We start from the raw sequence: 27,419 nt of genomic DNA on the forward strand, positions 1-27,419 counted from the left end.
AAAATATGTAAACAATGTCACTTTTCTCATTATTTAAAAATTTTTTTTTTTTGCCAGGCAATGGGGTTAAGTGGCTTGCCCAAGGTGACACAGCTAGGTGATTATTAAGTGTCTGAGGTCACATTTGGGCTGGTGCACTATCCACTACACCACCTAGCTGCTCCTGCAATTTTTGTTTGAAGCCCAGTCATATTTTATTTTTAAAGTATATTAATGTGTAATGACTTTATATTATTTTAATGAATAAATTTTAAGTTTTAATTTCCATTATTGAAAATATTGAAAGACATCCTACCTAAACCAAAGGCCTCAGGGTCTTAACATCCTAAACAATTTTAAGAGTCTAAAGAGATCCTGGAATACTTATCTTGGGGAGATAGGTGCTATGATCCCCATTTTACAGATGGGGAAACTGAGGCAAACAAGGGTAAAGTGACTTTCCCCTGTGCCAGACCAGATTTGAGCCCGGGTCTTCCTCCTCCGGCTCAGTGCTCTGTTGTCTCAGAGCTCACGACTTGGGGGCCACACTGTAGCGGGATGGACTTGGGGGGCCACACTGTAGCAGGATGGACTTGGGGGCCACACTGTAGCGGGATGGACTTGGGGGGCCACACTGTAGCGGGATGGACTTGGGGGGCCACACTGTAGCGGGATGGACTTGGGGGGCCCACACTGTAGCGGGATGGACTTGGGGGGCCACACTGTAGCGGGATGGACTTGGGGGGGCCACACTGTAGCGGGATGGACTTGGGGGGGCCACACTGTAGCGGGATGGACTTGGGGGGGCCACACTGTAGCGGGATGGATCTAATATAAAGAGCAGAATTTGTTCCAAGGCCCTGGAAAATCACTCTTGGGCGGGGGACCGGGCAAGAGCCTCCATCCTGTGGAAAAGCAAGCTCTCCGGTGGCACCGGCCCTGGAGTCAGGAGGGCCCGAGTTCAAATCCGACCTCAGACACTTAATAATGACCTAGCTGTGTGGCCTTGGGCAAGCCACCTAACCCCATTGCCTTGCAAAAACTTAAAATAACAAAAGCAAGCTCCCGCAGAAGCGTGATGTAAGCTTGGGCAATCCGGTTTCTGAGCCATGAAAGAGGCGACCCTCTGAGGGCCAGCCCGAGGGCCGAAGCTCCCGGAAGCCCGGCAGGTGGCGCATGCGCTCTTCGGAGCAGCCCCGCGGCCCCGCCCCTCCCCCCGCAGTCTCCTTGCTCACAGACGCCCCAAGCTCTCCTTCCTCCTCTTCCTCCTCCCCCCCTCGCCCCGCCCAGTCTTCCGCTCGCGGGCTCCGGGGAGTGACGCACTTCCTGCGGCGCCGCCTAGCGTGCGTCGTTCCCCAAGTGAGGCCGCGATGGCGGAGCAGTGGGCCGGCGAAGTGGCTGAGGCGACGTCTGCGGCTCCAGCTTCGGCCTCGAAGCCGGCGAACGCAGCTCCCAAGGAGCTTCTGTCGCTGGACCCGAAGCTGCAGACCGAGTTTCAGAAGCGGGTGGCGAGTGTCCGCAAGCGCGGGGCTAATAAGGTGAGCGGCCGTTGCTGGAGCGGCGGGGCGGACGCCGCGGCGTGCACGTGCGCGCTCCGCCCGGCCACGGCAGCGGAGACGAGCCGCGCGCGTCCGCGGGGGCCCGGCGCGCGCCCGGGGGCCCCGCCCCCCACCGCCCGGCGGCCTTGGTTACAGCCGGGGGCTTGAGGCGTCGCGGAGCCCGCCCCGAGGCCCTGCCCGCTGCCACTTGGCTCTTAGACAAGATGCCCCACTCGCGAACGCTGCCTGGCCGCGGGCTGGGGCTTGAAGGAGATGACGGAGTCGGAGCTGGATTTGGGGTGCCAAGGCAGAAAATAGTAGGAACCGGAGACTTAGCGCGTAGGCGAGGGGCAGAGAGGAGAAAGCAGAAAAGCAGGGGGGAAGATGCCTAGTGAGGAGGCCTGCTGCCGCCCCCTCCCGCCACGGTGCCCGGAGATAAGAGCGTCAGATGTGTGGGGGGGGGGGGGAGAAGCCTAGTAGGAACTGGGACATTCTGCTCTTCCCCTGCCCTAGTAGTTTTGGAAGTTCTCCAGACTCGTGTTTCTGTTAGGACGCTGAGACGCTGAAAGTCATGCCTACCTCCTTTCTGGTTTACAATCTGAAATAACTCCGTTGACTTGGATAGTCACATTTCAATGGCAAAACGAAGAATAAATATGTGAGAGAGATTCAGTTATTTAAAGGAAAGGCTTTATGTGGGCATGGCAAATGCTTTTGGAGGCCTCTTCAGAATTACAGGTATGGGATCATAGACTTAAAACTGAGAGGGGTCTAAACTGAAGGGCTTGTAGGTTCCGTTTTACAGATGAAAGTTGGAGTAGTTATATTTAAAGAAAACTCTTAGGTTAAGTGAGAATGAGATCTATGTGAACTTTTCCTCCTCTTTTCAGCCAGAGAAATTGACTCCTGGAGTGGTTTATTTGGGTCACCTTCCCAGAGGACTCTATGAACCTCAACTCAAGGAATACTTCACTCAGTTTGGAACTGTCAAAAGACTCAGGCTCTCCCGAAGTAAAAAGGTAAAATGTGTAGTTTATAGGATCATAGATTTCAAACTTGAAAGGGACCTTAGCAAGGCTGGTTTTACACATTAGGAAACTGAGGCTTGAAGAGGTAAATTTTCTTATACAGAAACACATAACTAGTAAGACTTATTATCCAAGGCAGGATTTGAACTCATGTCTTCCTGATTCCAAGTCTAGCACTCTCTTCTTAATTTAGCCTGTTTTGTGCAAGTTCATTTTCTTTAAATAGGATTTTAATGCTCTTACCCATTTCTTGTTGCTTTTTCATACATTTTTCCAGCCAATTCCCATTGTTCAAATTTATTTAGAATAATTGGAAATCAGGAATTTATTGGAAGCACAGTCACCCTAAATTTCATTTAATATGTTGTGATTCCGTATTTAGTTTTGAGTGTCAGAAGTAACGGATTGAATATGTTGCCTTTCTGTAATCTGTGTATATAGTCTGGTATTAAATAATTTTCATATGTCCTGCTAAGTTTAATTATTTCATCTATCATAAGAAAATACATTGCAAGAGAAATGTAAACCATGATTCAGAGACTTTTAACTTCTCCCCTGAGCCTGAAAAATGACCATTGGAATTTTTACTATAGGGTAAATTTGAATTGTTTTTCAAAACCTGCATACCTCCTATACTACCATTGTTACCTTTCCACCCTTCATTAAAAGCTGTCAGAAAAAGACCCCTCAAACATTGTTAAACTTTTGAAATTTTATTAACAGTTTTAAAAAGCATCCAATATATTTCTTAGTATATGCTTCAGCATTTAGATCTGTGATATTCTTCTAGCTCTTTGGTGATGGAATTGAATAACCTCAGAAGGCATCAGAAGTCAGCACCCTTGCATTTCAGTAAACATTACATATCTATGATGTGTAAGAGGGACTTTTGAAAGTATATGATAGGGGTGGCTAGGTGGCATAGTGGATAAAGCACCGGCCTTGGAGTCAGGAGTACCTGGGTTCAAATCTGGTCTCAGACACTTAATAATTACCCCATTTGCCTTGCAAAAACCTAAAAAAAAAAGTATATGATAAAGCGATGGGTTTAACAGACAGAAAAATGAAAAACAGTCAGTCATTAAGAGATTCTAGAATGACTTACTAGAGGAGATAGTTCTTTAGTTGAACCTTGAAAAAGCTAGTGTGCAGGGCTTAGAGACAGAAGATTGATGTCAGGATCAGGGAACAATAAGTAGATCATTTTTGATTGGAATGTAGAAGTTGTAAGGGGAGTACTGTGAAATCTGGAGTGATATAGAGCCATATTATCAAGTTTTAAGTACTAAGACATTTGTACTTTATCCTTGATGCAATAAAGAAACTCTGTGAAGGTTCTTGAACAGAAGTATTACATGATTAGATGTGTACTATTATGCCACAGTTTATATTCAGTTTGGGGGCAGCTAGGTAGTGCAATGGATTTGCCTGGAGTGAAGAAGATTCCACTTCCTGTGTTCAGATCTGGCCTTAGACAACTACTAACTGTGTGTCCCTGGCCAATTCATTTAACCCTGTCTTCCTCACTTTCCTCATCTAAAAAATGAGTATCTTTTGCTAAGAAAACCCCAAATGGGGTTGGCAAACAGTTTGACATGACTAAAAAAAATGAGCAAATATTCAGATTGATCACACTGTTGATATTTTAGTCTAGTAAAAGCTGCTGTCCCAAAACTTTTCATCTCATTATCTAATAAGAGAAATACCTTTCTCCCAAGGAAGTGAGTTAGAAATTTTATGGAGGTGGGGGGAGGTGAGGGGGAATGAGGTAACCTTTACTTCTATCAGAGGTGGCTCAGAGAGGAGTATCCACTCAATGGGGTATAGCCATCTAGAGTAAAAAGGAGAGAAGAGGGAAAGGGGGAAGGGGAGGGTGTGGGTGTGGGTGATGGAGAAGAGGGTGGTCAGATATAACACATTTTCTTTTTTTTACTTCTTGCAAGAGGCTGGGATTGGGTGGCCTGTCCCGGACCACAGGGTTGCTAAGTCTCGGGTGGTATGTGGGCTCAGGGTCTCTTGGCCCCAGGGCCGGTGATCAGTCCCGCTACACCACTGAGCTACCCTACAGCACATTTTAGAAGAGGGACAGGAGAGAGAAAATATAGTATGTGGTAGTGGGGAGAAAAACAATTTTGGCTTGTGACTTAAAAATTTACTTAATTATTTTTAAAAGATGATGAAAAATCAGAAGACTATCTCATTTCTTAGCTTTGTTTGGATTCACTAGCAACACAATGTTCTTTAGAGGAAGTCTGGTTGATCAGGAACACTATTGAAGAAATATTTTGCCCCAAAGAATAGAACTAGAAATAACTATTAGAAGTTGGCAAAAAGAATCAATTTATTCTTGGCTAGATGTCCCTAGAGGTCTTCCAGTTTTTAAAAAGTATGATTCTTTGACTTGGAATGACAAATTTTCTAGATGTTTTCCCACAAAGACACAAAAGCAGATAAGATTCAAGCAAGCACACTACTTCCTAGTCTGTCTCTTCTAGTTCTCCTTTGATAAGTTTTAATTGATAATTTCTATTTCTTACAGCATCATGATTATCTCAATAATCCCTCTTCTCCCTCCAGGAGAACTAATTCATATGACAAATAGCATTTTTTTAGAGAGGAGAAAAAAAATCACAGCTGATTGATACTAAATTTTGCAGTATGTAACAACCTTCACAAAGGGGTAGATTGGAGATTGTTTTTGGTGGGAGGGGTTTTTTCTTTTTTTTTTTTTAGTTTTTGGTGTGTAGTTCTATCCATTTATATCCCTGATATATAGTTTTCTTGGTTTTGTTTACTAATTGTACAGATAATTCCATGCTTCTTCATTTCTTTCAGCCTAATAATACTCTGTTACATTAATGTGCCACAATTTGTTTTATTCCCCAACTACTTTGCAATTTGCATCATGTGATTTTATTATTTTTTTAGGTTTTCACAAGGCAAACGGGGTTATGAGTGGCTTGCCCAAGGCCACACAGCTAGGTAATTATTAAGTGTCTGAGACCAGATTTGAACTCAGGTACTCCTGACTCCAGGGCTGGTGCTTTATCCACTATGCCACCTAGCTGCCCCCGAAATTCTTTTTTTTTTGCTTTTTTTTTTCTAGATTTTTCAAGGCAATGGGTTTTTAAGTGGCTTGCCCAAGGCCACACGGCTAGGTAATTATTAAGTGTCTGAAGTCGGATTTGAACCCAGGTACTCCTGACTCCGAGGCCGCTGCTCTATTCACTGCGCCACCTAGCCATGCCCCCCATCATATGATTTTAAAGCAATATTCTCACCATCACTTTAAAAGTAGGTTTCCTGTTGCTTCTGGCTTATATAGAAGCGCTAGAAACTTCAGTGGAAGATTTCTGAAGAATTTGAGGGATTTTCTACTATACTGCTCATAACAAAATTTCTGCTCACTTCTAATTCTTAGACCTGTTGGTTTCTAATCTCCTTATTTAGATTGTATAATGGTATATAAATAAGTCCTAGATTCTAGTGATAAGTTTAACTGCCTTGCTCTGTGTCAGACATTATTCTAAGTACTGGGAATAGAAGAAAAGTTTTGGGTTTGGTTTGGTTTTTAAAAAGTTGCTCTCTAGGAGCCCATAATGTAAATGTCTAGAAGACATCCATTTTGATGTAGTTAAAATATTTGAAGATTTGAGATAAAAGATCTGTAGGTAGGTTGGGATTGGATAAGTAGATCTGAGAATCATTGGGATAGGGATGATAAGTGAAATGAAGTGATAAGATCACAAGTGAAAAGAAAAAAGAGAAAAGAATACAGTTCAGGAAGAGCTTTTGGAGACACCCCTGATTAGATGGATACAGCCTAAGTGAAATCCAGCAAAGGAAACTTGAAAGGAATGGTGGTCATACAGGGAATAGAATTGAGAGAGCAGCAGTGTCCTGAAAACCTAGAGGGGGAAAAATGTAGCTATCTAAAAGGCTACTTATTTGTACTACACCTGTATTAAACTTGCCCTTTTTAAAAAAATTTTAAATTGCTGGCCATGGTTGTATGAGCAAGTATCTTGTTGTCTTCAGTCTGACACACTAAACAAGTAACATACGTGACTTAAATTTGTGAAATTTTGTGGATTTTGTTTATTAAAATTTTTACACTGTGCCTTCTTATGATGGACTTTCTCTTGCAGACTGGAAATAGTAAGGGCTATGGATTTCTGGAATTTGAATCTGATGATGTTGCTAAGATTGTTGCTGATACAATGAACAACTACCTTTTTTGTGAAAGGCTATTGAAGTGTAAGTATCTCTGTTTGGAAGATATTTTCCTGACAGACTTGTGATATAATATGGTCTCTATCCCAGGGATGGGCAATTTTCTTTTTTCCTTTTTAACTTACATTTAAAATTAATTAAGTCCTCTTTGGAAGTAGAGGCTTTTGTGCATGGTGATGAGGCTACACAGCCACTTTCCAGGATAGTTCCTTGTGAATAATTGATGGAGGTGCATTTTCTAGTTTCCAGTTTAGAGTTATACCTATCAGAATTTATAGCTGTAATGTTGTAAGAGCAATAAACTGATAAGAAAATTTCATGAAAAATTTATTGAGCTTCCCTTGTTGTTTTTGGTTTTTTGCAAGGCAAATGGGGTTAAGTGGCTTGCCCAAGGCCACACAGCCTTTATTAAGTGTCTGAGGTCAGATTTGAATTCAGGTACTCTTGACTACAGGGCCGGTTCTCTGTCCACTGTGCCACCTAGCTGCTAATGCTTCCCTCGTTTTTAAAGCAACATAGTTAACTTGATTCTCTGTCAGTTGTAGGGAAGAGCAGGCTATGAGCCAGCAAGAAGCATATCCACAAAAATGCCATCCAATGCGTGGTTAAATTTTCTCTTATCGGCTTAAACAGTGATTTTTTACTTCTCCAACAGCATAGGAAAACTTTCTTCATGATGAATATTCTGGATTACAAGCTTACATTCTCCAGAAGCTTTATCATGATTAGGTGTGAAGAAAGTACTGAAATATTAATATAATTAACAGTGGTTATCTACAAAAGCAAATTTCTTTAATTGAGCAGTAGGTCAACTTTTTTCCAAATAAACAAGATGCATTTTGATATAGTAAAAAGAAACCTAGATGTGGAGCTGGAAGAACTGAATTCAAATCCCTGCTCTCCTATTTACTTAGGCAAGTCTCTAGACCCTAGTTTTTAAATCATCTATGAAATAAGGGTTGGATTTGACTTCTTGAGTTCTCTCCTAGCTGTAAACTGTAAATCTGTACTCTGATCTCCTTGGTAAAAAAACTGGGTCCCTTAGAGCAATAACACTATTTAGGTTTATTATACCCCAAAAACAAAAAAATCCTTTGTACAAAAATAACGATAGCATCTGTTTTCATGGTGGCAAAGAATTAGAAACCAAGGAGGGTGCATACAAAGTGGAGAAGAGCCAAACAAATTATGGTATATGTATTTGATGGAATGCTCTTGTGCAAAAAACAAAAAAATGTGTTGGGGGCAACTGGATGATGCACTGACCTTGGAGACAGTACCTGAGTTCAAATTTGACCTGAGACACTTGATACTTACTAGCCATGTGACCTTTGGGCAAAGTCACTTAACCTCACTGCCTTGGAAAAAAAGAGGAAATGATAAAGCAGGTGGTTTTAGAATAAAGAAAATTTGAATGAACTCTAGAAGTGAGCAGAACTAGGCTAGTAGTTTATATGTTAACATTATTATAAAATAATTATCTAGTAGCAATAATTATAAAGAAACAATATTATAAGAAACTGATCAATGCATTGGAACCAACCACAAAAAGGACTCCTGATGAAACATGTTATCCATCTTGAGATAGATGCTGGACCCAGAGTGCAGATTGAAGCTTTCTTCTCCTCTTCCTCCTCCATCTCCATGTGTGGGGAAGAATGAGGTGGGAGAATTCAAAATTCAGAAAATGAATTTTAGAAAAAAGAAATGGGGTCTGTACTCAACTGAGGTGGATAGGAAATCATTTACTTTGTTTACTCTCCGCCTCAAAAATCTATTTTGAGAGTACCATAGGCTTCTCTGTACCTGCTCTGGTATATTTCATTACTCTTCAATGGCCTGGATACCTACCTGAACTCATCCTTAAGATTCCACATCTCCCACTTTCAACAATCCTTTGAGTGGGGCATCTAGGTGGCACAGTGGATAGAGTACTGGCCTTGGATTCAGGAGGATGGGAGTTCAAATCTGGCCTCAGACATTTGCCACTTACTAGCTGTGTGACCTTGGGCACTTAACTCTGATTGGGCTGTCTCCAGTCTTCCTGATTCATATCTGACCACTGGACCCAGATGGCTCTGAAGGAGAAATTGAGGCTGGTGATTTAGCACAGCACCTCCTCACTCAAAATCCAATTTACATGCTTGTCATGACATCACTTCCCTGTTGTGGTTGGTCTTCTTTGAAAACAAAGGACATATATTAATCCTTTGGGCAACTGGGTCTTTAGTGCATAGAGTGCCAAACCTAGAGTCAAGAAAACTCGTTTTTCTGAGTTCAAATCTGGCATTATACATCAACTGTGTGACTCATAATTCTGTTTGCATCGGTTTTCTCATCTGACGAAAATAAGCTGGAGAAGGAAATACTCCAGTATCTTTGCCTTATGCAATCTTGAAGAGTTGAACACTGAACATCAGTGATGCTCTAATAATTCATTACATTTTTATACCACAGTTAACCATTTTGCAATTGTTTTGATACTTGGGTAGTTTTCAGCTTTTTGCTCTGGTAATAATAATGCTGATTATAGAGAGCTTTCTTTATACCTCCTGAGATTAAGTATAATAAAACCATTTACGTATGAGGACAGGTTCATTTTCCAAAACAATAGGGTTTTTAATTCATGCCATTATAAATATGTGCTGTTTTTATTATCTTCAGATAATTTTAAATGATTGTAGTCTTCCTTGCTACTGCAATACCAGCCCTAAAGGTCAGGAGATCTAGTCTCCAGTATTAACTAAAACTAGTTACACCTAAGTTCACATGTGTCCTTTGATACTTAGTAGTTGTGTCAAGTTACTTGGGCAAGTTAACTTAACCTCTGTTTGCCTCAATTTCCTCATTTGTAAAATAGGAATATAGCACCTACTTCACAAGGTCATTGAGGGAATAAAATAATTTATAAAGCTCTCAGTATAGTGCCTGACACATATAGTAGTTGATATATTTTAGTTATTATCATAGCTAGATTCTGTGAAATGTTCTAAAGACAAGGAGATGAAAATTTCTCAAAAACTTTCTGTTTTGGGACAGTTAGGTGGCCTAGTAGAGAGAGCACCAGTCAGGAGGACCTGAGTTCAAATTAGACCTCAGACACTTACTAATTGCCTAGCTGTGTGACCTTAGGCAAGTCACTTAACTCCAATAGCCTAAAATAAGTTAAAAAAAAACTTTGTTTTACAAACAATAAGAGAAATCTGATATTTGACAACTAATATATTTTCTGGGATTTGATGGTTAAGGGGTAGAGAAAGCCTCAATATAAGGGTTGGTGGTAAGGAAATGGCAATAAAAATAAATGTGTAAAGGTAAAGTTTTATAAATCAGAATTAAGTTTATAAAGAAGTCAAAAGTTCTGATAATGGTTTTCTCTGTAACACATGAAATTAAACCTATTATTTTTAAGTATTTACATTTTTCCCCCTCATTGTTAATCAAACTATAATTTGATTATGTCTCAAAAGTAATAGTAATTAGGGAAACCATCTTCAAGTTTTCTTTTTGAGAGACCTTTTGTGTGTATTTTGTAGGTCATTTTGTGCCACCTGAAAAAGTACATGAAGAACTTTTCAAAGGCTGTGACATTCCATTTTCAAAGCCCTCTCATCCAGCAGTAAAACGCTATAACAAGGAACGGACATATGAAGAAAAGATAAGAATGGAGGAGCGATTTAAAAAGAAAGAAAATAAGCTCCGAAAGAGATTAGCTGAAAAGGGAATCGATTATACATTTCCTAAATTAGTAAGTGTTTCTAAATGAACTACATTTAAAAATCTCTTCATAGCAAGAATTTTATGTATTTGGCCAAGGATTAATAATATATCTTTGCCAGAGTTAACCATGAGAATTGTAGTCAGTAAAGCTTAATTTACTGTGTGGCTCCTTAAATCTAAAGATGAGTTAAATACCACTCCCATTATATGGTAGGGGCAATATCCAATAACTTTCCATTCAGGTTAGTCTAGTTTTTCCTTAAAAGGTCTTAACACCTTTTCCATAATTGATTGACAATATTGACAACATCATCTTGTTACCTGACCACAGTCAGGAGTCCAGAGACACTTTGATACTTGGCTGATGGATCTTGAATAATTTAGGAAAGGGAGCTTTGTTCTGTCAAGTCATCTTGAAGTATGCTTCAGTGCCTTTCTTCATTGAATATTATTCTATGACTTACTGGATCAAATCAAGATCAGACCAAGAATATATGCCTTAGTTTTACAAGATTGAACTTAATTGAGTTGGTGGCAGTACAAAGGAAAATAAGCCCTGACTAACCCTCATACTTTTGAGTGGTGCTTTTGGTGTTGCTTCTAGAATCATAGTAGCTTGCTGAGAGCTTCACCTCCAATGCATTATTAGAGGGCAAACTGCCTGAGACCATCCAGCAAGGAGAAACCAAGTATATGAGTATACCTGCCCTCAAGAAATAAATTTATAGGGACAGCTAGGTGGTGGTGCAATGGATAGAACACAGGCCCTTGAGTCAGGAGGACCTGACTCCTTAATCATTACTTAGCTTTGTGATCATAGGCAAGTTACTTTGACCCCATTGCCTTGCAAAAACCAAAAAAAACTATTGAAAATAAGTGGGCATATTTTCCTTTAGGCCCTTTAACTCTGTGAGAACTTTTGCTACCTGATAATTTACACTTTTATATTCTACTTGGGGAATCTCTTAAAGAACTCAACTTTCCTTCAGAGCAACTTTCAGGGGAGGAGAGTGGAAAGGCTGTGTTGGTGTTTAGGGAATGGAGAAAGAGTTTTTCCCTTATTGGGAGAACTAATTCCAAACAACTCAATTGTGCTCTGTCCTTACTGGGACTGGATACCTTTATATGTAATTAACATTTTTACCCAAATTAGGAGAAAAGCCTCTTGAAACTTCAAAGGTCCTAACTAGCTTTTAGGAAGTCATATTAATATAATACTTTGCTTTGGAATGACTTTTTTGGAAATGATTGTGCAGCTGAACCAGCAATCCTAAAATTATATATGAAATAAACTAGTCATTGAGGACATTGAGAAGGTGATATTAAGTTCTTCAGTAGTAAGAGAATGCAAACCAAAGCAGGTTCTGTAGATTTTAGTAGTGTTTTAATTGTGCTGAAGAAAGTATTAGAGTTTTAACTTAGAATTTTAGAGACAAATCTCAATTTTGCTATAAGAATTTTCTTTTCAATTCTTTGTTGCAAGCCATTGGGAATGGGGAAGAGTAGTATTTGAAAAGGACAATTCTAAATGGCCTCCCATTTAAGTAGTTGAGGATAGTCAGGGATGCTGCATTGGTTTAAAAAGTTTCCAGTTTCTTCTCCACTCCAACTGTTAGATCTTCTGTCCCTGAAGAGGATGGAACTTGGGCCCCAGGGCCTTTTCTTCAAACCCAGCACAAATGACTGCTGGTTTCACATGGAAATTAAAGCACTTGTGCTGAGCTAGAGGAGTCTCTGCCTGGTTTGTTTTTTGTGTTGTTTTATGTCAGTCCCCTAGAATGGAAGGATAAGAGTTAGACCCCAGCAGTAGCTGCACCCTCCTTGTTTCTGTTAACATAGAATAGCAGAAGCTGCACAGCAGTACTCCAGCTTACATTAGTACATCATACCAGCATAAGAGAGTTCTTACTCTAGTAATAGTGGTTGTCTTTTCCATTACACAGGGACTAAGTGACTAGCAGAGTGAGCAGCAGATAGTAGATAAACTTCAAGTAGCAATCAATTCAGTGACAAAAGGCAGGCTTCCCTTAGCCTTATGCTTAATGTAATATGAAATTGATTTGGACCCTTCACAATGCTGCCGACACAACACCCAGTGATAATTGTTCGACCCCTTCCTAAGAAGGGTTTAGAGGACCAAGGAGTGGCATGTGTGTCCCCCAAGGCATCCTCCTCACCTTTTTTTTTTTTTTTTTGCATAAATGGAATAGCAGGTTTTTTAAAAGAATGAACAATTTTCAGGTATGGCTTAACTATGATTTATGGACTGTAGGTCTTTTGAATTAGAGCAGCTACTGAAGTTAGGGGAGTAAATACTCTGAATTGCTGGCTTCCTGACTCATATTTCTTTCTGATCAGCTCAAGGCTTTGAGACAGTTATTTGAATCCTTACCAGCCTCTTCTACGTTCTCTCTGTCCCTATCTTATATTATTTGGGTGTTTTTTTTCAAATCTTAGTACGGATTGCTATTGACCTGCTAATTAATAAATATTGTAGTGTTTTCTCAGTTTTCTTCCTTTCTTGACCTTGTTGCAATTTTTGTTTCAGTTATTTCTACTTCCTAACTATTCTTTCCTTCTTTGACTTTATTCATTTGGTTTTATTCATTCCTGTTGGTTCTTATCTTATTTCTCTTTATTCACTTTCATTGATTCGTTGTCTGTTTCCTACTCTGTGAATATAATGTCCCCTTATAATTCATCTTAGGCTCTCATGCTCTATCTAAACTGTTGGCTTCGTTTTTAAACCTCTATTTAGATAATACTCAAATCTAAATTTTCAATTTCAATATCTGAAATTCTTTCCTCTTAGTACCAGCTACCTACTGAGGATTGTGTTTGAGGTATTGGAAAGGGAAAGGGTGGTCATTTCCAGAACTCCTCTTCCTTGTTAGCTTGCTTGCTGTCTTCGTTTGAAATACCACCATTTTCTTTTTCTTTTTCTTTCTTTTTTTTGTTTTTTGTTTTTGTTTTTTTTTTTTTTTGCAAGACAAATGGGGTTAAGTGGCTTCCCCAAGTCCACACAGCTAGGTAATTATTAAGTGTCTGAGACCAGATTTGAACCCAGGTACTCCTGACACCAGGGCCAGTGCTTTATCCATTGCGCCATCTAGCCGCCCCGAAATACCACCATTTTCCCAGAAAATTTAGGCGACAATACTTTTCTCTTAAAGTAAACCTGTCTGCATCAGGCATGGATTTTTATAATAATTTTCTACCTAGTTCTCCCTACTCTAAGCCCTCTGTTGTACAGTCTATTTTCCTAATTCATAGATTTGACCATATTGCTTCTATGTCATAGTTGTCAGTGATTTCTTAAAGCTTCTAAGATAAAATATTAAATCCTTGACTTGACAGTCAAGGCTTTGCACAATTTTTTTATTTTCTGGTTTATCTTTCCAGCCTTATTTTCTATTACTCTCCTTTATCTAACTCAGTGGGTCATCTTCTTTCCTCATGCTTATTAAAAGTCTTTCTCTTCTTTCAAAACAGCTCAACTGCTACCTCCTCCATAAAAGTTTTACTGATTCTTTTATCCCAAGACCTCTTCTAAGAGTTCTTTTCCTCTACAAATTTTCCTAAAGAACTTTAGATTTCATCCTTACATTTATCACATTACACATTATAAAATAGATATACATTTGTGCACACTTCTACTCCCCTTCCTCATTTCTCCATCCTGACTGGAAGCATCTAAACCTGATTGTTATATGGGAGGTCTAAATTGGGAATATTAAGTCAGGGGCTTGTTAACTTTTTTCATAATATTTTTTGTAACTATTTCATTGTAATTGGTTTCCTCTATAATATTATGTGTTCTTTTTCATTTTAAAACATTGTTCTGAAAAAAGTGTCTAGCTTCTCAAGGATGAGATGTAGGGTGTTTATGGAAATAAAAATTTTAAATTATTTATCTAAATTGTTATCAATAACAAAAGTAATCATCTTGAAACTATTAAAATTTATTATCTCAAAATTTTATTTAAGGTTTTACGGAACAGGAGAAAAAAGAAAGTTGCAGGGACTACTCTTCAGAAGTCTGTTGATAATGAGGTAAAATTATTTGGGATATGGGATACCAAATATTAGCAACAGACCTTGTTTTAAAGTTTACCAAAATGAATGAAAATGCATGTATAGATATGAATGGGGTTGGGGGGCATATATACATATATATATATATATAATTTATACTTGTTAAATATATATTGCAGGATTTATCCAAGAGGGAAAAAACAAGTATTTCAGATACTGCCTTTGAGTCTCTGGATAGCCAGGTAAAATTATTTGCACCACATAATATTTTAAATACAGTAACTTAAAGAGATTCTGTTTCATAATAAAATTCTTTATGTATAGGAAATTAGTGTTTGAAAAGTTTAACAGAAACTATTAAGGTTGTCTTAATACAATGTTTTACATTTTGAGTCACCTAATGTATATCAAATACATAATTTGAAAAAGTATTTGCAACTAACATGGATTGCTGTATTAATGTTCTAATTAATTTCAAAGGGAAGCAATGTCTTTCTTGACAAGTATTTGGACTATCTACATGTTTATATGCACATTGAAATAAAATGTGTGAAATGACCTTGAAATTAATACAGAAACCAGATTTTCAGTAGTTTTCTAAAAGTGGACTGATGATTTATTTTTAATATCCTGGGTCTTTGACTTCATGCCAATAACTTGACTTTCCTACACCTCAATTCTCTCATCTGTAAAATAAAATTTTTTAAATAGATTAATTACTTCTTGCATCCTTATTTCATCTTAGAGTCTACGTTTCTGTAACAGAGGTAAATTAAGAGTCTTCACATAAAAAGTCAGAAAAGACATTCAGCATATTTACTTTTGCCTTTTGCTTCTTATATCTAGGGCCCCTCACCCACTTGTTCACCAACATTCTTAGAAAGGCGTAAAACTCAAGTAGCTGAAATGAATGATGATGATGAAGATAATGAAATTGTACTTAAACTCCCACCAATTGTTAACAAGAAAGCAACACCATCAACTCAGACTTCACCAAGTTCAAGAAGAAAAAAGGCAAAGAATAATAAAGGATTATCCTGAATATTAGATCTGCCTAGGGAATTTGGGTTTTGTTATTAGAACCTATTCTTGTATATGATGGCAGTTTTGAGTGGTTCTTCTTAACCATTTGTTTATTATTAATTTTGTGGGGGATATCTTTTATAAAATTCTTCTAATATAGATGATGCTAACTGTATTTACTTATTCATTTAGTGAAACAGTTTCAAGCTTTGCTAGATGGAGGGGAAGTGACATCACCTGTATGAGTATATAAGGGAAAAAAATTTGAATTTATTATTTCCAAAGAGAATTAGTGCATGCTAGCTTTTCAGTTGCTGCATTTGTGCTGCCTGCTAGTTACATAAATAACACTTCTTTTGTTTTGGCCTACAGTCCCATGGCTACACTCTAAGGTTGGAAGGAAAACTTACTGAGAACTTGACTAACCACATTGATTTGGGGGATCAAGTGTACTATTTAATCCTTGTCCAATATACTAACACAAAGGGATTTATATCAGAGGCATGCCCTTTGTTATTGGACTGATTATTTTTGCAATAATGTTAGCAGATTACAACCAAGCTTCACTCTATCTTTAATTGTAAAAAAAATACCCATTTATGATGATCCTATGGCAGCAAGCTGCCCCTTAGTTTATTTTCATGGAGCCTGTTAGGTAGAAGTTGATATATATACTCAGATACCTCATTAGTCAGACCCAATCAATTTCCAACAGTTCACCTTTATAAAAATTGGGAAAAGGTATGGTAACTTCTACAAACCATAAATGTGAAATATTTAGGTCACAAGTCACCTGAGAATTTGTAAAATAAGATAGTGGAACTTGACTTAATTAGAAAAGAATAGTTGTTCAGATAGTCTACAATTTCCAGTTTGACTTCCAGACATCTATATATATGTGCCTGCAGCATAGATATATAAGAAATCTAGAAATCTGCTAATTGAGAAATGCTCCTTGCATCACTGTCATCCTATCTTATTACATGACTTGTCACCAGCTATGGAAGGATTGGAGGCCTGTGTTCTCATCTCTGCCATTTTCCCTTTTCACTTGTTGTGAACTTTAAAGTAGGATCACAAATATTCATAGCCCCTGAAAGTCTTCATCAGATATAATAGATTCCCATGCTAAAACCACTGAACCTCCTTTCAGAGGCTGTATAGACATGGACAGACTAGGGTAATAAGCATGATTAAAAATGATGGTAGTCAATGCATTTATTTAGTAAGTTGTACATAACTAAGATAAATATTCATCTAGAAGCACCTGATATAACTTGAGTGGCCATAAATCATCTGCTGTGGTAAATTACTGAAACTATCAGCAGGCAATTAAGCATTATGTGTCAGACAGTGTAGGAAGTACTGGAAATACAAAGAAGAAAACATGGGTCTTACAACCCACAAAGAAATCACATTATTCAAGATAAATACAGTATAAATGAGTTATTCTCAGAGGTAAAGGCTCTAGAAGTGCAAAGGACCAGGATGGACTTAAAATACAAGGAAGGATTTGAATTGAACTTTAAAATCAGACTTGAGACCATTGGAGGTGTGGAAAAGACAGAATTGGGATCATGAGGCAAGAATGGCAAGAACTTGTCACTGGGTTGTTAATAAGAAAGTAAAGGAAGAGGTGGCTAGGTGGCGTAGTGGATAAAGCACCGGCCCTGGAGTCAGGAGTACCCTGGTTCAAATCCGGTCTCAGACACTTAATAATTACCTAGCTGTGTGGCCTTGGGCAAGCCACTTAACCCCATTTGCCTTGCAAAAACCTTTAAAAAAAAAAAGTAAAGGGTAAAGGGTCCATATTGTGAAGGGCTGCAGGTGCTAAACAGGAGTTGATATGGTCAGAACTGTGCCTTAAGATTGCTGGCAACAGTAAAAAATAAGTTATGATAAAACAAGAAAACCAGTTGATTCCAAGAATTGAGGCAGGATAGGATGAAGGCCTGCAACATGATGGCAGCTGCATTAGTGGAGGAAAAGGAATGGAAATGAGAAGTGAAGATAGGAACATGGGGAGAAGTGTAGAAAATGACACCTCAATTGTGAAATGGGTGAAAAGTATTTTGAGGGTCTTTAACATCAGACCTAACAGAAATCAAAGTTTTCAGAATCCAAAGTCAATGTTTCCATTATACTGCAGTTACTACTTAGGGCATCATATTCTCCAGAGATTTATCAGACAAACATTGCAGGTCTTGTGCAGATTAGTATCTTGAGAGTATCAATGTAAATTAAGAGTTGTCTACCCACTGGTTTTCATTAGATGACTAGAACTTGGAACATTTTGCATCATATATTTTTATTATTCAGTCATATCCAACTCTTCGTGACCCTGCTTTTCTTGGTAAAGGTAACCAAAGTGGTTTGTCACTTTCCTTCTCCAATGGATTAAGGCAACCAGGTTGAACAACTTGGTAGTTATTGTCTGGGGCCAGATTTGAATTCTGGTCTTCCTTACTCCTGGACTCAAAGCTATTCACCTTGCTGACACCTAGCTACCTTCTAGACAAACAAGTCCTGACTCTAGGCTTAGAGTCTAGACACTACTATCTACTGAGCTATCTAGCTGAGCCGTTACTTTGCCAATTTATTTTTATTGCAACATATACAACTATTAAAAAAAGAAAATTCTCCAGAGTATTTAAGATGTCATTCCGATCTCTTCAAATCTTCAGAGGAACTTTAGAGGGTACAAATTTTGAGGCCAATGTGTAACAAACTGGAATAATACCCTTTTTTCAGACTAAAGTGTACATCATTAAAATCAAAAACTAAAAGTTTGTTAATGCAAGTCAGTGGGCCATGGTACGATAACTTTTAAATATTCCCAGTAGTTAACTTGATTGATCTGGAATACAAAGATGCAAGATTTTTTGGCTTAATTTTTTCTCCAAAGAACAAATAGACATATTCTGCATATTTACCCTCATATTGTCTTTCCTAAGTTCTTTTCCTTACCTCTGGATCTGTGAGCATGCTAACTTATGGTAGAATATACATATTGTGAGGAAAAGAATTACAGACCTAGGTGATTACAACAGGAAACACATGAAATGCAAGTCAGAAAGCTGCCAGTACACACTCTTGAGTAAACTGCTTATGGTGGTAACTCATATTAATCTGCAAAAAGAACCAATTTTGCTGGCCATGCATCCTTTCTAATGCTTTTTGGATTACTTGCCATTTTTGATTCTCCATAAATCAGGGTGACAGGTTGAACCATCATGGTCCAAATAAATCAAACTTAAGGACAACCTTCTATATATATATATATATATATATATAATATATATAATCTTTCTATAGTTTGTTCCTCAGACAACAGAAACATGGTTTTCAACTAGTTCTCTACCCAAAATCTTTTCATCTTAGTATGACACTGAAAGCTATGCTTGTCACCCTACTGCTAACTCAAGGGGATACCATTGTTCTCAGTCTCCTCTCCCTCTGATTGAAGGCTAGAGGTTTCCATTGTTTGACTTTTGTTTAAGACCGCCATGCCAAGACAAGCAAGTGAATTGGATTTAAGAGGAGGTGGGGTGTGCAGTCACTAATCTTACTTTCTCCTACAAGCCATTTGGATCCACTGACCAGATAAGAAGCAGAATGACTAGAGATGACCCTGGATACAGAGGGAGACATTGATCTTTTTTCCCAATTGAAATTTTATTTTTTTCCAATTTTATGTAAAAGTAGTTTTCCAACATTAATCCATTTGCAAATTTATGAGTTCCACAATTTTCTACCCATCCTCCCTTCCTTGCCCTCTCCCTATGGCAGTAAACAATTTCATAAAAGTTGTAAATGTACAATTGTGTTTAACATATTTCCTTATTAGTCATATTGTGAAAAAGTAATTAGAACTAAGGATAGGAAAGAAAAAAATCATGAGAAAGAACACAAACTTTTTTTTAAAAAAGTAAACAGTGTTTTGCTCTGCACCCAGACCCCACAGTTTTTGTTTTTATGGATGTGGATGGCATTGTCTATAAGCATGTATCTCAGGATTGTCCTAGCTCTCTCAATTGCTGAGAGGAGCTGTATCCATCATAGGATCATCTCACAATGTTGTTGTGTCTCCTTTTTAAACTGTCTTTCCCAGGTCACAGTTTGATTGAGGCAATACTCCTTTGGTAATTAAAGCTAGGTAGGCCCTTAAAGAGTAATGAAAAGTCTCTAGTACTTCTTTAAGGGGTTTATGGAAAGATATGTATAATTACATTGAAAGAGAAAGGGATGGGACAGCTAGGTGGTCCAGTGGATAGAGCACTAGTCCTGGAGTCAGGAGTACCTGAGTTCAAATCAGGCCTCAGACACTTAATAATTACCTAGCTGTGTGGCCTTGGGCAAGCCACTTAACCCCATTGCCTTGCAAAAACCTAAACAAAACAAAACAAAAAGGATGAAATGAGAGATCCATACTGAAAGAAAGCACCAGAGTCCACAAAAGATAAAGATTAAGTTGCAATTTAAAACTTGATCCAGTTTGCAAAAAACTAGGTTTATATAATTTTTTTTGATGCACCTTATTAGGAAGATACCATTGTATGCAAACATTCATCTGGCATATAGTTACTTTATTAACTGAATAATCTATACAGCCCCTTTTTAGTTCTTTAACCACAACAATGTAAATGGAAAGAACATAGTAACAACCCTCCAAAAGATCCCTGAAATTGAATGCCATATAACTAAACCTGGCCCTAAAGAGATAGGAAGATTTGCTGGTTGATCAACTTTTTTGCCCAGCCACTTAGTACAAGTCCTCCACAGCAACCTGGAAAATTCTCCAGACTCAATTCTGATTGGGAAAATAAAGAAAAAGTCACAATGAATCCTTTGTCCAGTCTGAGACAAAACTATATTCTTGGTAAAAGATTGATCTCTATAAAAAGTACTCAGTCTTCCTATCAGTCACCTTGCCAAACTAGAAGAAATTAAGACTCCCAAGTATCTTCCCCCATATTAATTACAAACTCAGGACAATGATCAGGATGCTGGAGACTTGTCCTGCCAGAAAGAGACAAGAGATCCAACAGTACTGTGCAAGGATGATAATCTTTGAGGAGTAGTTTTGGGCAGAGATACTGTGCAACTTTCATGGTTAGGGCACAAAGGATGTTAATTGATTTTCCCTAATCTATGTTTTTGTATAAGACTCCAACACTTTCAGTCCAAGAATGGTCATTTTCTTAATGGTCCCCACCTTAAGGTTTAGAAGTAAGATCTTAGAGAATAAAACTTAAAAATATCCAACCTATATTTTCTGTCATTTTATTTTTAAGGTTCTCACAGTTTTAGGGTTGAAAGCAGCAAGGCTCAAAGATCCCAGGAGACACCTATCTGACTAAGATCTGGGACCAAGAACGGCTGCCATCTGGCAGTTCTGTTGCCCATCACCCAGTTCTGGGTCACAGTTCTAGTGGACCTATGTAGAGATCAAGGAACAAGTTTCAGAAATATAGCTGGTTGGCTTTGACCCTTAAAAGCAGAATGTGAAGCTCAATTCTAACCTTTAGCCCCTCACATAAATCTGCTAAAGCAAAATCAGAGCTGGAGACCAAGACCAAAGGGGAGCTAGCAAATCAGTTGTTTTGAGCCTGCAAACCCTCGCAATAGCTGTCAGTGATTGAATCCAGCAACATTCTACTGAAACTCAATCACATATAAGCCAACAGAACCAAACCTGGATCAGGAACTTGCAGAACTCAGACCAGGAGGATAGTGGATAGACCTCTTCCTGGATCATACCACTTTAGAAACACAAAACTTACATGCTCCCAGACTGAATTGTAAATGCAATAGAAAGGAATAAAAAGAAAAGCTCAGACTAGTTGTCTCCCACAGAAGTGAGCTGAGCCCAAAACTAACAGAAAGTTCAAAGTTAAGAAGTAGACTTCTTAAAGAGCAAACAAAAAAAGGAACCCTACCCTAAAGATCTACTATGATGGTAAAATACTCTTACACACAAATACAAAAGACAATGACTTGGTGGAATTTGAACAAATCTCAAGGACTATTCCCTTTAATTTAGAAAAAAACCATCTTATTGTCTGATCTTGTTATCTTTTATACTTTTTGTTTCTTCCTTAAGGATGTGATTTCTCTCTCATCACACTCAATTTGGATCAATGTACAACATGGAAACAAAATAAAGACTGACATTGCTTTCCCGGGGGTGGGGGGGGGGAAGTAAGATTGGGGGAAAACATTGTAAAACTCAAAACTCAAAGAAAATCTTTAAAAAAAAGACAATGACTTGAAAACATCTGCAAGCATAGCTTCAAAGAAAAATGCAGATTGGATACAAGCTCAATAAGAATTCTTAGAAGGATTAAAGAAAACTTTTTTAAAAAAGCACTTTCCCTTCTTAGGATTTTTCCTTTTTTATTCTGATTCTTTTTTCAGAGATCAATATGGTAATAAGTGTGACATAATTGTACATATAGAACTCATATCTGACTACTTGCTGTCCTAGGGTCAGGGGAGGGAAGGGTGGGGAGAAAACATTTAAAAAAATGAATGCTGGAAATTCTCTATGTATAATTGGAAAAATAAATAATAAAAAATAAAACAGGATGGAATGGGATTATTTGTCTAATAAAGGGATTTCCCTTGGTAAGAAATAGAGTCACTGCTTTGTGTGAGACAGAGGGGAGTAGATAGTGGAGAAAGACATTTAAGTGAGGTGAGATAAGGAAAAGGGAGAAGAGGAGGCATGATGAATGGTTTCATTTGTTAAGTTCTCTTCTGAATGGGTAAGGGGCTAGGTTACCATGGAAAGTTTGAGGTAAGATTAAAAAAGGAAGAACCACCATGGGTAGTAGAATAGTGAATTAATTGATGAAGAGTAGAAATATTGCCTAGCAGCAATGGGGGTCTAACTGAGTTTATATAACAAAATTTGTAGTGGATACAGTCAGAGTGGTTGTGTGATTTTTCTCTACCATCATTTATTCAAGTGAAAGCAATAGATAATAGAAGTGACAGGGCACAAATAGTGATAAGACAAGGAGGCTAAGGACTTAAAAGAAGAGAACAACATAGAAATGAACTATGGTTTACTAAGGGGTCAAGATGGAGAAAAAAGGAGAGAGTGGTTAGTGCAGTGGAATTGGTCTAAGAGCAAAATGAAGGGCCAAAGGATCGGAGGTTATGGTCTATCCAGAGAGTAGAGGTTGGTATGGGAAGTCTTCAGAGCAAAGAAGAAAAACTGTGATCAGATAAGGAATTTCAGTTTTTGAAAATGTAGCTGGTGCATTTGTGGGTGATGGCAAGATCAAGGTTAAAATCATCTTTGTATGTGACTGAGGTGAAGTGGAATGGGTCATGGAAAATGAAGAGGTTGAAGAACTAGGAGGTTTTGGACTTTTAGGGATTATCAACATGTATGTTGAAGTTCCTTAGTATGAAGGCAGGTATTGGTGAGGAGACAAAAATTGTAAAATAGGTACTGGGCTTATGGAAAAAAAGTATCCTGGAAATCTGTAGACAAGAATTACTAGGTTTGAATAAGTAGAAGACAGGGATTGAATAGTCCTCAAAGGAAGAGAGGTTATTGAATGAAGATGGTAGGGGAAGAAACTTTAAGTGACAACGGGAAGCAAAGAATATTCTAATTTCCCCACTTTGGCCAACCAATTGAGGGTAATGAATCAAAAAGGACAGTGTTGGAAAGAATTGGGAAGAGAAGCTAGTCATCAGTGGGGACTAGGTCTCAGGGATAACTAGAAGATGGAAGCAGTAGGAGAGGAAAAGATTTAAAATAAAAACACCATTACATATGATGCAGACATTCCAAATCCCACAGTTAACTGGAATTTGGGGGCAAGTAAGTTGAGGGGGGATAAAGAGAAGAAATTGGATTAGAAAGAATGGGGAATGAAGTTTTTGAAGGATTTCCTATAGGAGTTCAGAATCACCAAGATGTATAGAGTATAACCAGGTATTGGAGTTGTTCCCTGAAGAGGGTGGAGATCAGGCAGTAGAATAGTGAAGGACATGCAGTCAGATGGAAGACCCCCAGTTCTTCTTTTCTCTCTACATGCTCTTCCTTACATACCTACTGGAAGCTGAAGGTCAGATAGGAGACAGAACACCTCTTCCTGCAGGAATTACACCAGAGGAAGGTGGAAGGTACCAGGTCAGATGGAAGTTAACTCTCCTTTTCCAAAGGAAGGTTGGAAATCAAGCAAGAGACACCTACCCTACTTTTCTCACAACAGCCCTGTGAGAATGATAGCATGAAAATTACCTCAATTTTATAGGAAATTCAAAGTTTTTAGAGCTAAGGGGGACTTTAAATTTCAGCTAATTCATGCTCCTCATTTTAAAGAAACTAAGAGAAAATAAATGATTCCTATATGGGTCTCAGCTAGTAAGCTGGGAGAATTGGATTAAGATTCAAATTAAGGGCTTTTGATTCCAATGCCTTTTCCAGTATATCTAGATCAAGAGTTACCAGCATTTGAAATGATTGTAAAATTCCCCTTGATTCACTCTGTTTTTCAGTCAAAATGACTTGCCAGCTCTTCTCCCATACACAACATTCCATCTCTAATCTAAATGCCTTAGTGCATTGCCAAGAACTATAATCTCCTCACCTTCATCTTGTAGAACCTTAACTTTGTTTGAAGGATTGTACAGGTATGACTTTCTTATAATGTATCAACTTTTCTGACCCTGAGAATGTAAGGGCAGCTAGGTGGTTCAGTGGAGAGAGCACTGGCTCTGAAGTCAAGAGGACCCAAATTCAAATCTGGCCTCAGACACTTGTCACTGACTAACAGTGTGACCTTGGACAAGTCACTTAACCCTGATTGCCTCACATCCAGGGCAATCTCCAGTCTTCCCGATTCATATGTGACCACCAGACCCAGATGGCTCTGGAAGAGAAAGTGAGGCTGGTGACATTGCTCATCACCTTCCTCACTTAAATCCAATACACATGAATGTCGTGCTATCACTTCACTGTTGTTCTGGTCCTCTTCAAGAATGAAGGACAAGAGACTTCTGGCCAAGATGGTAGAGAGAAGACAGGTACTGTGTTAAGTGCTCCTGTTTCCCCTCAAAAATAACATGAAAGAAACCTCTTAACAGAAATTTGATTGACAGGACCCAGAAAGAGAAGCTACCAACAAGGTCTGTCTCAGGGGACTGTGGGTGAACTGGGAAATGAGAGCAGAGGGTCAGCACAGGTACAGCAGATGGGGGGAGTGAGAAGACTGGCCTCAGCTGCAGAGGTTTTGGTAAATGGCAGCGGGTGCAAGAACCAAATTTAGCAGTGGAATCTCTGGACGGGGGAGAGGAACTATGGGAGGGTGAATGCCAGCACAGAGAGTTTCAAAGCACACCTGGAGAACAACCAGCTAGGTGGGGGACCTGAGTTCCATACTTTCAGTGAAGCCTTTTCCCCAGAACAAAGGATAAACAACCCCCACCTACTCCCACTCAGACTCAGGTGTGGGCAACAGAGTTCATTCAACTGAAAGGGAGATTAACTCCCTCCCCCAGGGCTCAGGCCATTGTTCAAGGTTAACTCAGACCCTGCTGCTGAGGACCTCAAACACTCCAGAGAAAGCAACCAGCACTCCCCACTGGCTGGCCCTTGGAATTACTAAACCAGGTGAACAAAGCCTCTAGGATCTTCAAAAGCAAACCTCTGGGAGCCAGCATCCCCACTCCATCCCCCACAACATAAGATCCTAGAAAGATGAAGAAAGGCCAGAGTAAAGGGGGGGCATGGAGAAATACTAAGAAGAAATAGATTCTAAGCCAGAGAGATCTAGCACTTCTGAGGAGAATATGAATTGGTCTCCAGCCCAGAAAGACTTCCTTGAAGAAATCAGGAAGGAGTTTAAAAATCAATTGGAAAAATTAGGAAAATAAACTCAAGATAAAACTAGCATCAGTATAATTGTGTCAATAAAAAACATATCAAAAATCATATGATTATATCAATAGATGCCAAAAATGCTTCTAACAACATACAGCACACATTCCTACTAAAATACACTAGAGAGTGTAGAAATAAATGAATTGTTCCTTAGAATAATAAACAATATCTATCTGAAACCATCAACAAGCATTATATGCAATGGGGATAGACTAGAGGCATTCCCAATAAGATCAGAGGTGAAACAAGGATGCCTATTATCACCACTACTATTCAATATCGTATTAGAAATGTTAGCTTCAGCAATAAAAGAAGAAAAAGAAATTGAAGGAATTAGAACTGGGAAGGAAGAGACAAAACTCTCACTCTTTGCAGATGACATGATGGTATACCTAGAAAATCCCAAAAAAATCATCCAAAAAAAACTACTAGAAATAATTAGCAACTTTAGCTAAAAACTTGAAGGATAGAAAATAAACCCTTACAAATCCTCAACATTTCTATATATAACTAGCAAGATACAGCAGAAAGAGCTAGAAAGAGAAATCCCATTCAAAGTAACCTCAGACAATACAAAATACCTGGGAGTCTACCTGCCAAGGCAGACTCAAAAACTTTATGGAAACAATTACAAAACACTTCTCACACAAATAAAATCAGATTTAAATAACTGGGGAAACATCAACTGCTCATGGATAGATCAAGTTAATATAATAAAAATGACAATTCTGCCAAAACTAAACTACCTGTTGAGTGCCCTACCAATCAAAATTCCAAAAACTTACTTTAATGAGTTAGAAAAAGTTGTGAGTAAATTCATATGGAGAAAGAAAAAGTCAAGAATTTCCAGGGATTCAATGAAAAAAAGTGAAAAGAAGGGGGCTTAGCCTTATCAGATCTAAAATTATATTATAAAGCATCAGTCATCAAAACTGTCTGATATTGGCTAAGAAATAGAGTGGTAGATCAGTAGAATAGACTAGGTGCAACAGCAGAAAATGATTATAGTAATCTGCTGTTTGATAAACCCAAAGAATCCAGCTATTAGAATAAAAACTCTCACTTCAATGAAAACGGTTGGGAAAATTGGAAGTTAGTATGGAAGAAAGTTAGATTAGACCAACACCTCACACCCTATACCAAGATAAGATCAAAATCGATGCAGGATTTAGACATAAAGAATATTATAGGGGGAAGCTAGGTGGCATAGTGGATAAAGCACTGGCCCTGGAGTCAGGAGTACCTGGGTTCAAATCTGGTCTCAGACACTTAATAATTACCTAGCTGTGTGGCCTTGGGCAAGCCACTTAACCCCATTTGCCTTGCAAAAACCTAAAAAAAACCCAATATTATAAGCAAACTAGAAGATCAAGGAGTAGTTTACCTGTCAGATGTATGGAAAGTTTATGACCAAGGAAGAGAGATGGAGAACACAATTAAAAACAAACTAGATAATTTTGATTACATTAAATTAAAAAGCTTTTGCACAGACAAAACCACTGTAACCAAGATCAAAAGAAATGTAGTAGATTAGGAAACAATTTTTACAACTAGTATTTCTAACAAAGGACTCATTTCTAAAATATACAGAGAACTGAGTCAATTTTCAAAAAAACAAGCCATTCCCCAATTGATAAATGGTCAAAAGATATGCAAAGGTAATTTACAGATGAGGAAATCAAAGCAATCTATAGTCACATGAAAAATTGTTCTAAATTATTACTTATTAGAGAAAAGCAAATTAAAGCATCTTTGAGGTTTCACCTCACACTTCTCAGATTGGCCAGTATGACCAGAAAGGACAATGATCAATGTTGGAAGGGATGTGGTAAATCTGGAACACTAATATATTGTTGGTGGAGCTGTGAACTCATCCAAACTTTCTGGAGAGCAATTTGGAATTAAGCCCAAAGGGCAATAAAAATGGGCACACCCTTTGATCCAGCAATACCACTACTG

At 38.4% G+C, this 27,419-nt stretch overlaps 1 protein-coding gene across 1 annotated transcript; it reads left to right on the plus strand.

The window, feature by feature from the left end:
• The first annotated feature begins 1,290 nt into the window (after window positions 1-1,290).
• NIFK (nucleolar protein interacting with the FHA domain of MKI67) lies at window positions 1,291-15,632 on the plus strand. Its single transcript, XM_074214963.1, has 7 exons — window positions 1,291-1,517; window positions 2,408-2,536; window positions 6,694-6,802; window positions 10,315-10,526; window positions 14,486-14,551; window positions 14,713-14,775; window positions 15,380-15,632. Exons 1-7 carry the CDS (start codon window positions 1,350-1,352, stop codon window positions 15,572-15,574), a joined length of 942 nt encoding a protein of 313 aa, XP_074071064.1. The 5' UTR covers window positions 1,291-1,349; the 3' UTR covers window positions 15,575-15,632.
• Window positions 15,633-27,419: the final 11,787 nt, after the last annotated feature.

Source organism: Macrotis lagotis, chromosome 1 (genome assembly GCF_037893015.1).
Source record: "Macrotis lagotis isolate mMagLag1 chromosome 1, bilby.v1.9.chrom.fasta, whole genome shotgun sequence".
In the NCBI taxonomy this organism is placed as follows: Eukaryota; Metazoa; Chordata; class Mammalia; order Peramelemorphia; family Peramelidae; genus Macrotis; species Macrotis lagotis.

Bases quoted from the DNA above. Each gene is read 5' to 3' on its own strand.
- NIFK (XM_074214963.1), top strand. From the start codon at position 1,350: ATGGCGGAGCAGTGGGCCGGCGAAGTGGCTGAGGCGACGTCTGCGGCT. The intron at 1,518-2,407 runs GTGAGCGGCCGT...TCCTCTTTTCAG, and splicing joins GCAAGCGCGGGGCTAATAAG to CCAGAGAAATTGACTCCTGG. The intron at 14,552-14,712 runs GTAAAATTATTT...TATATATTGCAG, and splicing joins AGAAGTCTGTTGATAATGAG to GATTTATCCAAGAGGGAAAA.